The 18,184-nt window shown below is 31.5% G+C and overlaps 4 protein-coding genes across 4 annotated transcripts in view; 2 read left to right on the forward strand and 2 right to left on the reverse strand.

Moving 5' to 3' along the window:
- The first annotated feature begins 3,783 nt into the window (after positions 1-3,783).
- Positions 3,784-4,635, forward strand: LOC105619863 (protein tyrosine phosphatase type IVA 1). The gene is made up of 4 exons (XM_012201382.1): positions 3,784-3,900; positions 3,995-4,126; positions 4,245-4,411; positions 4,524-4,635. Exons 1-4 carry the CDS (start codon positions 3,784-3,786, stop codon positions 4,633-4,635), a joined length of 528 nt encoding a protein of 175 aa, XP_012056772.1.
- Positions 4,636-8,145: 3,510 nt separating this feature from the next.
- On the reverse strand, positions 8,146-10,015 carry LOC105619864 (proteasome inhibitor PI31 subunit). Its single transcript, XM_012201383.1, has 5 exons — positions 9,866-10,015; positions 9,183-9,332; positions 8,823-9,097; positions 8,357-8,497; positions 8,146-8,275 (listed from the first exon to the last, which is right to left on the reverse strand). The coding sequence occupies exons 1-5, from the start codon at positions 10,013-10,015 to the stop codon at positions 8,146-8,148; spliced, it is 846 nt and encodes a 281-aa protein (XP_012056773.1).
- A 1,114-nt stretch (positions 10,016-11,129) lies between these two features.
- Positions 11,130-12,693, reverse strand: LOC105619865 (DNA repair protein XRCC1). Its single transcript, XM_012201384.1, is given in 3 exon segments — positions 11,130-11,258; positions 11,357-11,740; positions 11,743-12,693. Coding segments are annotated over 3 exon segments (1,464 nt in total).
- A 2,660-nt stretch (positions 12,694-15,353) lies between these two features.
- The window catches only part of LOC105619996 (kinesin-like protein KIF13A), a 45,876-nt gene continuing 43,045 nt past the window's right edge, over positions 15,354-18,184 (forward strand). The window contains exon 1 of the mRNA XM_012201506.1: positions 15,354-15,408. Coding sequence (XP_012056896.1) covers positions 15,354-15,408 — 55 coding nt within the window. The remainder of the gene's footprint in view (positions 15,409-18,184) is intronic.

Here is an 18,184-nt window from a genome sequence, read left to right on the forward strand (position 1 = left end):
ACGGAGAAGACTTCTATTATACGTTCGATAGAGATGGAACGAGCGATTTTTGTCGCCTTCTTCACACGTCGCATTGGTTTGCACTCTGTCCGACATGATTCGCGACGTAACTGCACGCAAATAGAATTTTGTTTACTATCACGAGACCTAACGCGTCGTCAATCTTGCGACAGTCTTTAACGATTCCGATCTCTGACGAATACAAGCATAAATTGATTTCGATTGCGTCAATTCCTTTATACAAGACATTCTTTCGTGTAGTTACGTTGCAATCTTGCATTTGCAAAATCTTGCAAATTCTAGTATAATATTGCAGAGATATGAGATATCAAAATTATAACGAAATTCAAATTTTAGATTACTAGTTATTTTCATTAATCTCCTTTTCTCTAGAAGTCATTTCTCATGAAATATTGTAAAGAAAAAAATATCAGATTCAGTTTAATTTAAAAATTTTTAAATATTTGATTCTCTTCCATTGATACTCTATTAAACTTGTAGAATGAATCTTATTCTGAAGAATAAAATCTCACTTTTCAGTTTCTATCAATGTAGTTTAATTTTAATCTCGGTCAATTAACTCCTAATCTTTATCTAATTCTAAGAATTATTTTAGTAATAAGAATAGAAAAAGATAAAGAGCAAGTTGAATCGAAATTAGTTTATCTACATTGGTAGAAACCGGCATTGAAAATTGAAAATTGAATACTCTTTTAAAATCAATTTTCACTCTTTAGAGTGATTGCACTCGAAAGAATTTAGAGAGTAATAATCTTGTGTATGAGTTACTGGTTGGTTTGTTTTCTTAACGCGTGCGTCGCCATCATGGCGACATTGCGTGTTCATACAACACGATGACAATCGCGCACTGTTTATAAAAGCATCATTAAGGATGTAAGTCTTTCGCGTAAATTCGACTGGGATAAATTCTGTCGATAGCATCTCTCGATATACCTTTATATTTTTTGAAATCTGACTTTTAAAGATTGAACCTCTTTTTGAAAACTGACTCAATTTTCACTTTTTAGAATAAAAATTCTAAGCTAAAAATTTTTGAAGAGTAGTTTTGATTTTTTCTGAACAATCTACTGAGATTGATTTGAAAATGAGATTCATAGGGGAACGTATCGAAAGGAATTCTTGGAAAAATGCAGAGTTGATATATCATCTTCGTAAAGTAAATTGAGTTTCTACATAGTCTAACAAGTCCGTATGATTTACGCGCATCTAACTTAATCTGTAGCCTGATTCGAGTAATTTTATGCCTTGAGATTTTTTATATCTATAAATAAATATCCACCACAATTATTACATATAGTCCCTTTATGACCTTTGCATGCGTCAAGTTGGTAGACCAACTTTTTATTAATCGTGTCTGGTTCCATCTCGATAATTTCGTTATCAAACGCATGTACAGTGCATATACTGAAAAGAGAGTCTGGTAATAGCTATCGAAAGTTGAGTGAAATAATTTCAATCACAAAAAATAATTTTATTTTTCTAAATATTTAGTAAGTACTGCTACATAATATAATAATGTAACCAATAAACAATTTAATCATTAATTAATTTTATTCAGAAAATTAAATTACCAATAAAATTATTATTGGTTATATTAATCTGCAAACACTTGATTAAAATTATTTCACTCAACATTTGGTAGCTATTAGCAGATTCTTTTTTTCAGTATATCTTTGAGCAACTTTTTCGAAATCGAAATCGGAAATTTCCAAGTAGTCATACCGAGTAGCCGAGTATACATGCACATTATATATATATATATATTCAATGGCATCATGTTAAAGAAATAGAATACAGTCGAAGCGGTCGGACGCGCGACGCCATCGTTGATGGATTTGGCCTTGGCGGCGTTTCACGAAGCGTATATAGCCCGTGCCTCTCGTGCTCGAGCTTCTCCTCACCTGCCAATTTCGGTTATTTTGATGCATACTGGTTTGAATGTCGGTCGGTCATATTCTTTCCCGTCAATCAGTGACGTTTGGTTACTGTCGTACATCGCATATTGATGGCAGCGTTACGCAAAAAGGAGCTTTCGCAAATCGGTTTCGACGAAAGATCGAGAGGTCAATTACGCGCGTTGTCGAATGCGACAGCGCGCAAGCTTGGCATGGAACAACTACAAACTGCGACCTATAATGTTACCATGTATAACATTAGCATTCTCTATTTAAAAATGATCTCAAAACGTTCCTTCCGCAACCTATGCACTCGCACGAATGATATTTCGATCATTCAATGGTCAATTTAATGGTCAATTGTGATCAAGAGGAAATTGTTTAAGAAAGAAATAATATATACTACATCATTTTAACGAATGTTATATTGTATTGTGTCTTATTGTATTAATGCTACACGGAGAAAAAGTTGAATAATTTTCGTCTTACTAATAAAAATGTTCTAATTTTGCCAAACTTATAACAAACTTGTCTGAAAGTAAAAATATTGGAAATATCTATAAGGTAAAAATACATTACAATTATATTATAGTATTCAAGTGATTGTATAAATTTTGATTGTGTAAAGTAAATCATACTATTCTCAAGACTGTAAGCACGAGCAAGTAAGAACTCTCAAAATTTATTTTATAGAATGTAAAAGTATCTTATAGTTTGAGGTAGTTTTAAGAGTATACTTATAAGATAATCACTTATTTGCCAGAAAAATAAAATTTTAATATAAGAAGGTGCCTGTTCCTATTATTGACCTGCCAATTTCATAAAATTTGCTAGAATTCCAGCGCATTACTTTATATTTCTCTCCGTGTAGAAAGAACGAATACGAAGAGACGAAATGGCTCCTTACATGGAGCAACATACTCAAGAATTGATATGTTACTAGCGCATGACCGTGCGAAAGTTCGCTATTGTTATGTGGAAGCGATGAAAATAGTGCGCGATGAAAATGATTGCTTTAAAATTATCATTTTATTCCGTAATCAAGGAACATGGTTATGTCATATTTGATATTACATATTTGATACTTATGTTGTAGTTTCCTGGTGAGTGCATCCTCACATACATGGAGTTTCAGTTGGATAGCGCAGAATACTGCCAGGCTCAACACAAATAGAGAGACACGCCCATACTCCCTGACAATTATTAGACATCGTTAAGGTAAAGAGAGGAAGGCTAGAAACACCTTGGAGAAAGAAAGAAAGATATTAAAGTAGTAGAGAATTATCATCGGGGAAGCCAGAAAAATCATCAACTAGTCATCTTGCAAGACATAGAAGAATTTAATAGAAATTATTAATTTACCTTAGTAGATGCAAGCATCGTAGATACTGAGCGCACCTGTGCTACAGGAGCACCCAGTGCCAAATAGGTAAGAGTAGCATTTTTCCAAGAAAAAAAGCTGTAAAAAAGCTTTTTCTTCATCCTAATAATTAAATTATATTCATCTACAATTGTATTGATTTCAGGTAATCTTCCGTGAATTATAGTCAAAAAATTTTAAGTGGGAAGAATAAAGCGCATATCAACATCGCCTAATGTAACGTAGCCCTTACTTTTTCGGCGAAGTTCGCATCCCGACGATCCTTTCTAAATTCTACATGTAAACCCACGGTTCTGTCCTCTGTAAAAAAATAATATATTCTATTAGTTAAATGAAAAACAACTTTATAAGACTGACATTTAATGGGCTAAGTTGTCAAATCCAGCCTTTGTCGCTTCGTATAGTGTGGCACACGTACGAGATCTTTAAGAGTTAAAAACAATAAGAGAGGATAGATTTATAACCATCTCTGTGGTTAAGAAGGAAATGAGCAACATGAGGGTGAAGGATATCAGACCGGCGCCCGCCGAGATTGAATACAAAAACATGAAGTTCCTCATTACTGATCGGCCCAATGATCAAACCATCCATACCTTTATTCAAGTTAGTATATGAACGAAATTGTTCGCGAGACATTGCGCCAAAATCTTTATTTTTATTCCTATCTATTATAAATTGCATTAAATTTCTTTAATAGGAACTGAAAAAGCACAATGTAAAGGAGGTGGTAAGAGTTTGCGAACCAACGTACAAAGTAGAGGAACTGAAATCAGAAGGGATCAATGTGATAGATTTGGTATTCGACGACGGTACATTTCCACCAAACGAGGTAAAGTTTTTATCTTCAGTTTATTTTTATTGAGATCTATTTTTATTGAGAAAAGTAGGAAAACTCGAATGAAAATAAATCGTTTATATGTTTTCCATTATTCATATAAATTTTCTAGGTGGTAGATGAATGGTTCGAGTTGCTAAAAAACCGATTCCGAGAATCACCTGATGCATGTGTGGCGGTGCATTGTGTCGCGGGTCTTGGTAGAGCACCGGTCTTGGTTGCGATAGCTCTCATTGAACTTGGGCTCAAGTTCGAAGATGCTGTTGCCCTTATCAGAGAGTAAGTCATCTCTATAATGCATAACACACTCCGTAATCTTTGGTTATTCAAAATAGAATACGTTACGTGAAATGCAAAATAAAATTTGTTATGATTTTTTTCTCTGTTCTAGAAAAAGACGAGGCGCCATAAACGCGAAGCAGTTAACTTTTCTTGAAAAGTATCGTCCTAAATCTCGATTGAAGCTCAAGAATGGACAAAAAAATTCCTGCTGCATTCAATAGATCAAAGAACACTTTAGAAAAGGAGAAGATGAGGAAAAAAAATCACTAATTCATACTGATTGGTATAAATGTGTAGAATTTTGCGCCTGACAACAAGTGGCATATTGTAGCAAATCTGTTCTGAATGGTCTATCACTGGAAATGCAACGTTGCTTGATAACTATCAATCAACTTTGAAATATATTTTGCTTTACCTAATTTTATATTTCGGGATGAATCATTATATAACACAAAAGAACACGATTCAAAATTGTTGCTATTTCCGTTTATGAAGATAAATTATATGTTATTTTTGATACTTGATCAATATTGACCATTGAAGAACAAAAATTAAATCTTGAAATGGTAATAATTATTTTTAAAAATCAATTAATTATATTATTACCATTTAACCTTACTTTGTAAATCGTGACGTAAAAGTTGTTCATACATACATGTACAAACTCGTACGTTATACATACTTATCTTTTTCTTAAGACCAAAATTCTTTATAAACACTTTATAATAAACAAAAAGAGAATATGATTTTTCTAATTAGAAAAGCGAAAAATGTAGGAAAATCAATATATGATTGTAATGAATGTGACATTCAGTATATTATCAATTTATTATTTCATTAAGATAGTAAATTGTGTTATGTTAGTGTGGTACACATACATATATACGCACGCATACACACAAACAGAAATAAAGAATTTATAATTTGCAAATATATAATCTCTAGAAAATGCTACACATTTGATTGCAAACTAAATTTCAAGATATGTAAAAGTATCCGAATTGGAATTAACATATAATTAATATTTATATCTAATTATATTTCTTTTTAATTAAAATATATCGAAGCAATTTGCTTTGAACATCAAATACGATAATAATTTTTAGGAAGATTTTATATATAGATTTTTCGCAGCATGTGATTGAAATAAAATGAAAATATATATTTATATTCTTTTTAAAAAAATGGCTTTTCACAGACAGTTTTTTTCGATATTTATCTCTGTTATAATTGCAAAATAAGAAATTTCAATATCAAAATCATTTCTACAATGAATCAAAACATAATAAAGAAGAATCGATTTTATGCTAAAAAAAGAAATATACATTTGCATATTAAACACATCACACTTATATAACATGACATTACAATATATTGTCTTCTTTTTCTTTCTTTTTTTTATTATATACATTACATAGAATTCTATTAATTATAACTAATATTAATTTTATTTACTAAAATATTAGCGACAATTTATGTTTGGTTTACACATTTTGTAATTTATGTTTGGATTACACATTTATAATACTTGATTTGCAATGATTTGATAAAATGAATTGCAGAGCATTAAAGCTCTAAAGTGTTTCAAATTAAATTTAAGATATTTTTAATTTGAAAAACAAACGACAAACACATTACGTTGCATTTCCAATGGTATACCGAACCGCTGATGGATGTTTTTAACTCTTATTGGACTTGGAATCTGCGTTAACTTGAGTGATGGATAATGAGAAACTAATGTGAAGCAAATCACTCCAGAGCTGTATATCACGTATTACCGTAGCTCAATGACAATTTTATCAAAATCTTTGCATATCTAACTTTTAGTCAAAGTAGATTTTTCAATCTGGTATACAAGCATATATGTAAAGTCATCATCGTCTTCTATTTTGGTAAAATTGTCAATGATGCTGTGTACGCCACACTAAACTGTGTTCAAAGGATAGAAAAATTCACTCGTAAAATAATAATGAAATATAATACTTAGAACATTTCACGTGTCTGCTGATTTCATGTGAATGTACGTTATTTTGTATGCTATCTGCTTCTGATTATCTTCAACAATGGATAACAATGCGTACCGGAAATGAAACTATTGCACAATGGTTGTACGGCAATCAAGTTTGATTGCTATGTATTACTACATTCAACCAAACAAATTTAATTGCCATTCCCGAGACATCCAAGAGATCCGCTGTTGTGTTCCAGAACATGATGAACTAATGATTATGTATCATTACACGTTTGTTAATGGTATTGGCAATTTACCTCCTATACAAGTGATAAACTAAACTCGGTTGACATAATCGATTAGGAATCGATTACTTAGCTACCAAATAACCAAATAAAAGACAGGAGACAATTTTAATTTACTTTTATATACGTATTCTTTAACGAGTGACAATAAGGTACATTCACTACAATCGCAGACTCGAATCGAAATTAAAATCTGATACCGCTCCTTTTTTGTAATATTAAAAACTGCAATATTTTTTACCAGAGGATGGGACGAGGGATATTCGGATATATATAAAAGCAAATGATTCAACCTTAGAGGCAAAAGTATCATTACTTTTATTCGTTTAATTTTAGTTCAATTATGATAGTTACAGCAATTTAACATGTTTCTTTAATACAATTCTTTTCTAAAAAAAAAATCATGCGATATTCGTGATGAAATAGATATTATTTTAACCAGTTACCAGTATAATTTTTATTATTTTTTTAATTATTATCCTTGCGCATCGATTCACTTCTTCAAGGTGTAATTAAATTGCTAAATAATTTCTTTTTATATCTGTGATATAATTTTCTTATATACATTTAAAAAAAATATAGACTTAGAAGCAGACTGTGGTTATTAAAGCTGTGATGCTAACAGTTGTAAAAAATTATACACGTTGCTGTTTTATTGGAAATTAATATTCAATTACAAAAAAAATATAACATGTAAAAATTGCTCTGTGTGCAATAACAATACATAATCGTATTTATAAACGAAGCATGCAAAGTATGAAATATTTTATTTCTCGAAGAAATGAATCGAATTGCTGCAATATATTGATGTTACACAAAAAACAAATGCAATTATAATGAAAATTATTTTTTTTAAATAGCTACTTGATGTCGATCTAAATAATATAATAATTTCATACATTGATCAAGATCTTTTGTGTTTAATCATATGTCTAATGTGAATATTTCAAGGAAGAACAATTTAGATAGCAAAGAAATCCTCTATTTTGAACCGACATAAAATAAGAACAATCACTCCCTACAAATTGATTAAACAAGAAATAAAAAATAACGAGTTAGCGCAATTTATAAATAAAATAATTACGGTTTAATTTCTCAATATAATTTCCTATCTCTATATCATTACACAATTAGTTTTAATTAAATTAAACATTAAATTAAATCGTTTTGTTACATTGTAAACATCAATTATGAAATAAAAAGGAATGGAAGTTGTTTTGTGAAAAAAGAAACGTTTTATAATAATTTTTATACCTTGATGTATATTGAATATAAATAAATTTTTTGGTTTTATTCTCATCCCCAAGGAAATATGAAATATTTGTGTATCTTTCATATGTATGATTCTTTACAATATAATAATATATATTGTAGAAGAAATATATTAGCGAAATGATATAGACATTCAATATATAAAAAAACTATCTTGTACTTGTATACCTTCATTTTCATCAAATTTAATTTTCTGTAACTTATTACAAAAACATATCATTATATTGTGGAGGAGATAAATGGTCATCATCGGGTCTACGATGATGTGGTCTCATGGGATCCAGTTCAGGTGGACCAAAAGGATCGAATCTTGCACCAGGTGGTATCGCATTTCTGCAATGTTACATTTAAATTGATTCTTAAATTAAAATAGATTCTCATACACATATGTATTAGTTTAATCATATAACATACGGCGGCAATACTCCAGGTATTCCCAAGCCTCCTGGTAAACGTCCAATTTGACGACGCCTCGTGTCAAATGGATCGAATATCATACCTCCGCTTTCTCCAAATGGATCAAGATCTCTACTTCCTACGCCCACATATTCAGGCCTAATAATGGAAATTAAATAATCTGAAATACTAGATTTAAGATAGAATAATATATTGGACGTCTAATGAAAAGACATCTTGTATATCATTAGAAAAAAATAATAAAATTTACAAAGCAACATATAAGTTTGCACGTATACATCATATTATTTTACATAATAAAATATAATAATAATATCGATTTCTCTATAAATGCTGCAGTCTAAATTCTTTTTTACTTGAGATGCGTAATTCATCTAAAGTGATATAAAAAATCTTATGTGGACATAATTAAATATAAAAAATATTTATATGGATATTAATTAAATCAATATTGAAAAATTACCGATTTAATGCCCGATTACCGGGTATCCTCAATGGAGAATCAGCTGGAGAATCAATGAGAGGAATCTCATTCCTTCCGGAGGAACTTCCGGGATTATTTAGTACGGTTGTTTGGGTCCCTGCTTCGTTAGAGCATATCGTACTTACAAAATCTTTTTGTATATTATGTAAAATTGTTTGATAGGATGGTATTACAGTCTCTAAAGGTCCATGTAATGCAGATACAGTTTCCTCGATAGGAAACGAAATGTTAGAAACAGAATTCTCTTGGTGTTTCTATAAGATTAAATAAATTTTATAGAGATAATCGCTTTAATAATTAATTGATTTTGACAGTTTGCTGCTGTCATATAATTATTACCATCAAGTTTAATAATAAATCTGTATCTGATTTGACTCCAAGAAGAACATGTAATTTTCCATCTTTTACATAACGTAGTGCATAATTGGGACGTGAATTCCATTCTGTTGGAAGTAATTCAGAACCTTTTTCTGATGCATTAAACGCTGCCTAAAAAATTAAAAGTTTGAATATCATTTTAAAAATAATTACACATATAATGCATTATCTGTATATGTTCAAAATTCTTATTCAACACGTGATAAATGCCTACGTTGTGATACATATTCTAATTTAATATATTTAATCGAAGTCGTATCTTACGATGCTTAAATACATAATTATTCAGTCAAGATTCAGCTTCAACCGTTAGAGATTTTAATTTTTATTTGTATTCACATTATATTATCTTAATAAATCGTTTATTATTAATATATTTGATAATGCTCTTGAAAAATGTTTAAATCAAATAAATTACATTTAGAACAAATAATAATTATAAAAGTATACTTTACGAAAATATTTTATATATTTATTTTATTTTATATATTTTAGGTTAGAATTTTTGTAATGTCAAAGAACATTACAAAAGATGCTTTTAATGTATAAGAATAATGAAAATATATAAAATTATAGTTGACATTGAGCGACATGCAGAGTGACGAACAGCATCGTAAGATGTTTATCTTGTCATCAGAACTTACATCATCTCCTATGCCAATGCATCTAAATCCAGATTTTGTCAAATACCAGTGCATGAATAGAATTATTACATCTTCCTTTTTATGGATATCATCATGATAGAGTTTTTGAAAGAGCTCAAAGCCAAATACATTATTTGTGACATCAACCATCCTGATTCTTCTTTTTCTTTAGTCCAAGATTTTCTCCAAAAGGTGGCTAAATAATCATGCAGCTGAATAACTTTTTTGGAAAAAACTTCAAGAAACTAATAGTCTTTCTCAGTAACCTCAATCAATAGCAAACCAATGAATTAGCTTGCAAATTTTTCAAGTATATATATATACACCATTTATTACATTTGTCTTATCATCACACGTTTACTGCTGTATTCTGTATTACAACTGTTGAATTGTATGCTATAGACCTCTACCGTCTCTACGCTCATTGGCATTTCCATTTCCGTGCTTACGTCAGGCTGCCGACACTACCGTCCCATGACTGGAATTTACAGTGGAACGGAACAATCACCAATCACAATTCTGCAATTATTAGAGGCTCCGCACAATAAAAGGAACAGAGAATAAGAATTTTAACCTATCAGAAATCATATATTGTGGAATATACAATTTCTGATAGATTGAAATTCTTGTTCTCTGTTGCTTGTTTCTCTTATTGTGTGGAGCCCCTAAGAATTTCAACTTATCAGAAATCATGTATTGAAATCCTGGAATGGAAAAAAAGAATTAGATTAATTTAGTTGAAGGATATATCAGATACATAACTGATTTTTTCCTTTCTTTAAAGCATCTATTTTATACCAAAATATGTGTACATTTTAAAAATAAATTTTTATAATCTATTTATTCAACATCTTATTAATTAACTATCTTATTAGTTAACTAAGTAACGATTAAACACAAAAATTCGGTAATTTAAATGTGAAAGTTTTATCAAACTGTGTAAATATCTTTTATTAATTAAATCTTGTCATTTTTTAATATAATCTTTTTCTTCCAGAATATTACTCATAATTCGTAAAATATATATATCTATCGGTTTTATATCAATACAATATTTAATTTTAATTGCGCGCATATATCACTGATTGTATATTGTATATATCAATTGATTATATTAATATAAATGTACATGTTCCTATGTTTTGTACATAAAAATATATTTATTGAGAGTTCAAAGAAAATATTAATTATAAGATGTAATACAAAAGTTAAAGAAATTAGATAAATATGTTATTGATAATTAATATAATATTTAATTAAAATATTAATAATCTGAATCAGCATCAGTGTCTATGTCATATACAGATTCCGATTGATTGCCATCAATTTCTTCTTCGCTTTCAGGTTGTGATTTTTCCTTTTGATCTAAAGCGTATCGCCTCCAAGGAAATCTATAAAATACATAATTTATGAAATTTCATACATAATTCAATATATAATTTATAATATTTCTCAATCTGCAATAAAAAAAATTCATTAGATATATTTACCTCTTTTTTTATCAAAACATTCCTCAATAAAAGTATGAGAAACAATTTTTGTATGATTTTTGAATTGTTGATATTTTGGTGTATTTTTAAAAGCACATATTAAATGAGTGCATTTTTTATTAGTTGTATTTGGATCAGGAATATATTTGGCTCCCATATTAAGAGCCTTTCTCCTAATATTATCTCTTTGTGGATTAACATATCCACTGAGAGAGAATGTAACATCATTAAACAATTCTTTAAATGATCTTTTCATCGAAACATGGTTGCTCGCCTGTAAAGGAGCATTTTTAATAGACTCTTTGGGCTCTGGCAATCGTTGACAAGTTGTACATAATCGATCCTGCGAGTCTGCACAGCATTCAGAACACTTTTGTTTTTTCTTCCATTGAATTTTATATTTGGTGAATCATCCAACTTGATCAAAGGACGTTTCTTGAAACTTGGAGAATTCTGAGTAGTATTTTTTATATTATTTTTATTAGCATCAACATTACGCGGAGGTACAACGTCTCCAAAAGGAGTTCTCACTGTTTTATCGTTTGATTCATTTTTAGTAATTTTGGGACTTTCATTAATGGTTTTATCTTTATCTTTTGAACATTGTGGTTGGGTCTTATCATTTTTTCCAAAAATTTGATCAGCTTCTCCAGCTTCTAGCTTTTCTAATAATGGCCTCTTGATAAGTTTTTGTTCTTGTTGACACTTAACAAAATTCTCCATTGAATCTTTTTTTATTTGCTCACGTAATTCTGTCTTGTAATTTGTCTTCATATTTTCTGTTTTATTAAGGATTTTTTCTTTCATCATTTCCATAGGTGTCTTGATAACATGTGGTTGTTTTAATTTGAACTTGCCAAATGTATCCAAGCCTAAATCAATTGTAGGATCCGATCTCAAAATAATATATGACAATCCAAACAATACTTTTAAATTGGCTGATTGCATACAAGTAACTTTGATTCGATCAAATTTAATCTTTAAAGTGTCTGGATTTAATTCTCTTTTAGTAAATAATTGAACTTGATCTTTAAATTTGTTATTTGCAGCTTCATCGTTTGACATAAACTGATGATTGATGATAACTATCCAGTTATCAGGTTCTGATGAGGTAGATCCAGTGACAATCACTACGCAACTTTGATAATTGCCAACATCGACTCCCGTGATATAAGAAGGTTCAGCGAGTTGAAAGATGACATGTGCCAGCATTTCTCCCGGTTTGCTGCATCGCCATGTAGCTTTCCAATTTTCTGAATTACGTTGAAGAAGATTGGCGGCAGGAAACTTTGGGTGTTCGGAGGAACAGCTTATTATCTTTTTGAATTTGACGATCATTTTAACAAACTCCTACAAGTTTTTATCCTTGAAATGTTTTAAAACTTCTAGATTCTTCTCTGCTTACATTTTGCGAATTGCAGAAAAATTATATATATATATATATGTGTGTATTTCGTTACAAATTCAAGATTGACAAAATACTGCAAATGCCGCCAAAACTATCATGTTTCGTATTGTACATAAGTGTTGACATTAACATAACCTATTACGCGTGATCGAGAAGACCAGCTGTTGGACAAATTACAAAAAAAGTTTATGCCATCTATTGTCAGAGATAAAGAACAATACATGATGATATTTTAAAAATATGTTAGAAATATTTATATCTGCAGTCAAATTTCTAACTAGTCGATAAAAGGCGATCTTTATTTTTTCTATTTCCAAGAATTAAAAAAAGATAGTAATAAAGATGTATCGGAGTCATTTTTGATATGTTATTTGTACTTTAAATAAATTATATACATATAAAAGTTGTGTTCATAACATCCTGTTTTTATGGAATAACACATTTTTATAATAATAAATTTAAATTCTTGTTATTATTAAAAAATTTTGGTTTATAACAATAAAAATAATACCAAATAAAATAAATTATAAAAATATGTCGTTTAAAACAGAAATACTTTAAACAAACAGAAAAAGAATAACAACAAATAAAATACTATTCTATTCTATTCTCATTCGATTATAGCTATGGTCGATCTACTGGATGCTACAAATTCTTTGAAGCATTTTCTGATTGGTCAATTAATAAAATTCTTTCTTCCGATTGGTCAATCAAGCGCTTCGAAGCAATTGTAGCGCCAAGTAGATCCTACTCTATAAGATAGGAATACTCGACTCGTGATTGGTTAATTCTTATAAATTACGATATACGTCATACATCAGTTGTGATCAGTATAAATAATATTCCATTCGGTGTTGATGAAACTAGTCCCAGACTGCTCGCCGAGCAATTAAATATGATTGATTGGATCTAAGTAAGAACCATTTACCAATTATGCTAATTCTATGATTCTATCGATTATGGCCCAGAACGTGCTTACAACGATATTAACCCACTAACATGCTATAATTTACGTTACGCACTATAAAATTTCAGAGATGAAAGCGCGTTCTGAATATGGGCTAATAATGGCTGCATTCAGTATTACAACTGTTCCCTGAGCGCTCAATGAACTTTTGTATCCGATTGGTATATTCCGTTAGATCTAAAAATATAGACCAAACAGATATAAGAGATCTAACTAAGAGATTAAGCGCTCAGTGAACGGTTACGCTTCTGGGGACCTTGAGCACATACAAATTTTCGCATACAAAAATGATAGTTTTTTGACTGTGATTGTATACGAAATTGCTATTTTTGTATGTGATATTTTTTCAAGAATAGGGCCTCTGGATGCATTACATGCGTCTGTTTTTTCTCGTATGACGAATTTTTCATTTTTGCGTTAATTGCAAGACAGAGAGGATCTCTGACCTCTTTACCCCAAATCTCCAATAGATTTTTAAGCCTTAAGCCATAAGGGATAACTATAAGGACAAATAAATTATTCTTCTTACCTTCGATTGTAGTTGGTTAATTTTTTACGTTGATTCTAAATTAGTTGCAAGCTGATCGCAAATTTGTTGCGACAGCCAATCTGAAGCTTGCATTTTGAAATCAACACTTCATATTGACTGTCGCAACAAATTTGCAATCAACTTGCAACTAATATAGAAGTTTTACAGCCAATTTCATTTTATGTGCGTCTTTATAAGAGAAATGCAATTGGATAATTTTCTTTATGTATACGTTTATGTGGCTATACAAGTTGTGTGGTTATACTCTTAAGCGAAGAACACAGACATTTGCATAACACATAAAACATGAGATATAAGAAAATCAATCAATCAGGATTTTTTTATTTCAAGGAAGGAACTAAAGGACTTTTATTCATTCAGGCCTTATATTTAAGACTTCCTTGATCTTTAGATACTCTACGAATTATTTCATTGAAAATGAAATATGCTGCTGAGATTTATCTAAACGGGTAATAGTCTATTCTTATTTCAAGATTGTTTTAAATAATGTCTTAAGATGTTATATAGTCTTCTAATTGGCTTATGACAGCTTAAGACTGTACTTAAGACAATCTCAAATATAAGAATCGACTATGAATATCGGCTTTAATATTGGCTTAAAAACTACCAATATCGAAAAATAAAATAATCCTATTGAATAGGGAAAAATTCCGTATCACAGGGATGTCTGGGGAATTTGAAAATATTTTGTTCCAATTGCGAAATGACGCGACCCCTACGTGAAGGTGCCAAGATATTGGTGACGTCATTCGTTTATCGAACCGCTCGCGGTTCCTAACGGCGATTCTCGGAAACACATTCATTCGATAGCCTCGATAGCCTGGACGATTGTCGTTGTCCTGTGTCCAGCGCTGACGACGGGCTTTAAGCAATATGGCGAAGTGTGTCACGGGAGGTTCGGTGTAGACAGTAGACGCAGTGTCGTTCGAAAGATGACAGGTTCGCGGTATGGGTTGAGAATAATGTGCAAATCGTGCGAGAGTAGACGTAATCACGTGCAGGCGTAATCGCGCTAAACGGTTTTTCGCAATCGTGTGATAGCGAGTGCGCGCGTTTACCGGTGTGCAAAAGTCATGGCTACGGATAAAATAAAGGTTGCCGTACGGGTCCGGCCATTCAATCGTAGAGGTACGTATCTTATCGCTCTTTAATGTCGTTTGACACGCCACTTCATGCCGCGAGTTACGTCGCGTCGCGCGTTTCTGCATCGTTCCTTCGCTTTACTTCGAAGTTCGAATGGAGTTTCGCCCTGTCTCGCCACACTCCACTTCGTCTCGTCTCGTCTCGCCTCGCCTCACTTCGCTTTGCCTCGTTTTGCCTTATCTTGCCTCGTCTTGCCTTGTCTTGCCTCACATCACGCGTGACATCTCAGGGGATCAAAGGAGTCCAAAGACGCGCTCCACAGAAAAATGCAATTGACCCTTGCCTCTGTTGAACGCGGAGCTCAACGAAGCGACAGGCATACAGTTTTCGTTCAACCGTTTTCGTTCATTCCATGTTGCCACTCTCTCGTTATTGTTTTATCGAGTCTTGGATGGACGGTCGTGATTAGCCGTGCGAAGGATCGAAGATCATCCTCGCCAAGACGCAAAACGACATTTGATGTTTACGAGATTTGAGGTGCTCACCGCAATATGGGTGCTTTCCATTTGATATAAGTCGTTCTGTCTTTGTTATTCACTGAAGATAGCATGATGCTTGTACTGAGTTTTGTCACCAAACGGAAAGCATCCATAGATTCGTGCTCCAGCTACATTTGGCACTTAGCTGTCCGACTTTCATTTCGTCATTAATTATGAAGTTCAAGATGATTCACTATGAAAATCACTTTACGTCACCGTCACGCGTAGAAAAAATTCAACACGAGTTTCGTCCGTATTTTTTATCGAGCGTTAAGCGTCATACGATTTGCGTCAACGTTAAACCATGTTAAACAAACGATGGCTAGGTAAATTAATCCAATCGCGATTCAAGGTAAATCTGATTTTTTACAAGGGAAGGTTGTCACCATAAAAGTAAAATTATTTGTAATTAATTAAGATTATTCATGAAAAGTCACAAAAATTTAAATTCACATGCAAATTCAAATTAATTGAAAAAGAAAAACTATCAAATGGATAAAAAATGGCACAACCGCGGTTCTGATGTTAAAGACTATGACACACAAAAATTAAAACAGTAAGCAAATCAACATTTTTGGACGATCATATGTATCTTAAAACGAGGTGAAAATTACAAAATATGCAAATTTACTACTAAATGTTGAGCAAAGAAATTATAAATATTTTAGTAAATTCGTTCACTTTTGTAATTTTCATGTTATTTTAAGGATGATTACACAATTGATCTTCACCTTACATTATTATTTTATAGTCTTTACTGTGATTGGTCGATTTGCTTACGTTTTTTTGTGTTAAGTTTATAGTCTTAAAGATATGATCAACGTTGCAAACTATCGCTTTTTTAATTGGTCAATTTGTAAAATTCTTTCTTCTAATTGGTCCATCAAACGCTTCAAAACATTTGTAGCGAGACTTTGACCACAGCCTAAGATTCGTGCGAAATCCAGCGAGATCGAGTTAAGACACAAAAAAGAGCTTAATCGATAAAATATAAGTAAATCGATTATCAATCAATCAATAGAAATCAATAGAAATCATGAGACAATAAACGTAAATTGCAAATCCAAAATTCGATTTGCTTATGTCTTGCTGAAGTTTTTTGTGTCACAGTTTTCAGTCAAATCCAAAGAGATCCGAAAAACGACTTTCTCCAGATTGCTAATTGTCAAAATATGTCGCGAGAATTATCTTCACGATGTGATGCGACACGATTATTCGAACGCGCGAAAAAAATGTTTTTTTGTCGTTAAATCCTTGAGATTGGGATTTAATTTAGAAATAAAAGCAAATAGATATCGCCGACGCGTCAAGTGCGTGACAAAACGCGAGAATCGCACCGTGAGGACGCAATCGAATAAAACGCCACGTTCCGGTGACATTAGTCCGATGACCTTGGATTATCGATTCAATCAGAGGAAACATGTTTTCCGGGATATCTTCGATCGAGAACTAATTTCCCAATCGTGCAAGGTCGAGAAATTGCGTATCGTTATTCACATTAAAGACGTTAAAGTGACTGAGAAAGTGATTTTCGAATTAAATTATTATATTGTACATCGCGCTTATACGATGTTGGATTCACAATCAGATCTTTAAATTACATATATGCATAGCATATATTACGTTGAGACGTGATTATGTGTGCGCGTTCATCGACTCTCGTGTATCATATTATTTTATTATTATCTAGAATAATGACATGCTCATATATGATCATATGCTGACATCATCGTGTCACCTGTGTAACACCTGCACAATGCACATGCTCTTGTCCTGTCAAGTCTTTTAGTGTTGACTTTAACGCGAGTGGCGAGTGACGGCGAGATGCTGGAACGAAAACGGAGTAACGCGATTCTAGGATTACGTAATTTTCCCTCTCTTTTTTCCACGTGTTAATCGTCAAACTTTCGCGCTCGTAAGATTTAATTTACACGACGCGACGTCGACGTAATCGGACGTTCTCGTTATTCAATAACTTGTTGCCCGATACTTGCTTTTGTTACTCATCAATCAAATTTACAATTTTTCTTAGTCTCTCCTTTCTTTTCCACGACTATTTTTTTCCTATAATTATTTTAAAAATTGTGATAACATATAAATAACTTATTATCTATATGTATACACTGAGAGAGAAAAGTGTTTACTGTGTTTAATGACTGTAATTGCATAGTAAAATAATTATGAATAGGAGTTCCATTTTTTTATGATTATTACTACTGTAATATTAATTTAACTTTATATATATATATATATATATATATATATATATCTCCAACANANAA

The sequence above is a fragment of the Atta cephalotes genome (genome assembly GCF_000143395.1).
Source record: "Atta cephalotes unplaced genomic scaffold scaffold00023, whole genome shotgun sequence".
NCBI lineage: Eukaryota > Metazoa > Arthropoda > Insecta > Hymenoptera > Formicidae > Atta > Atta cephalotes.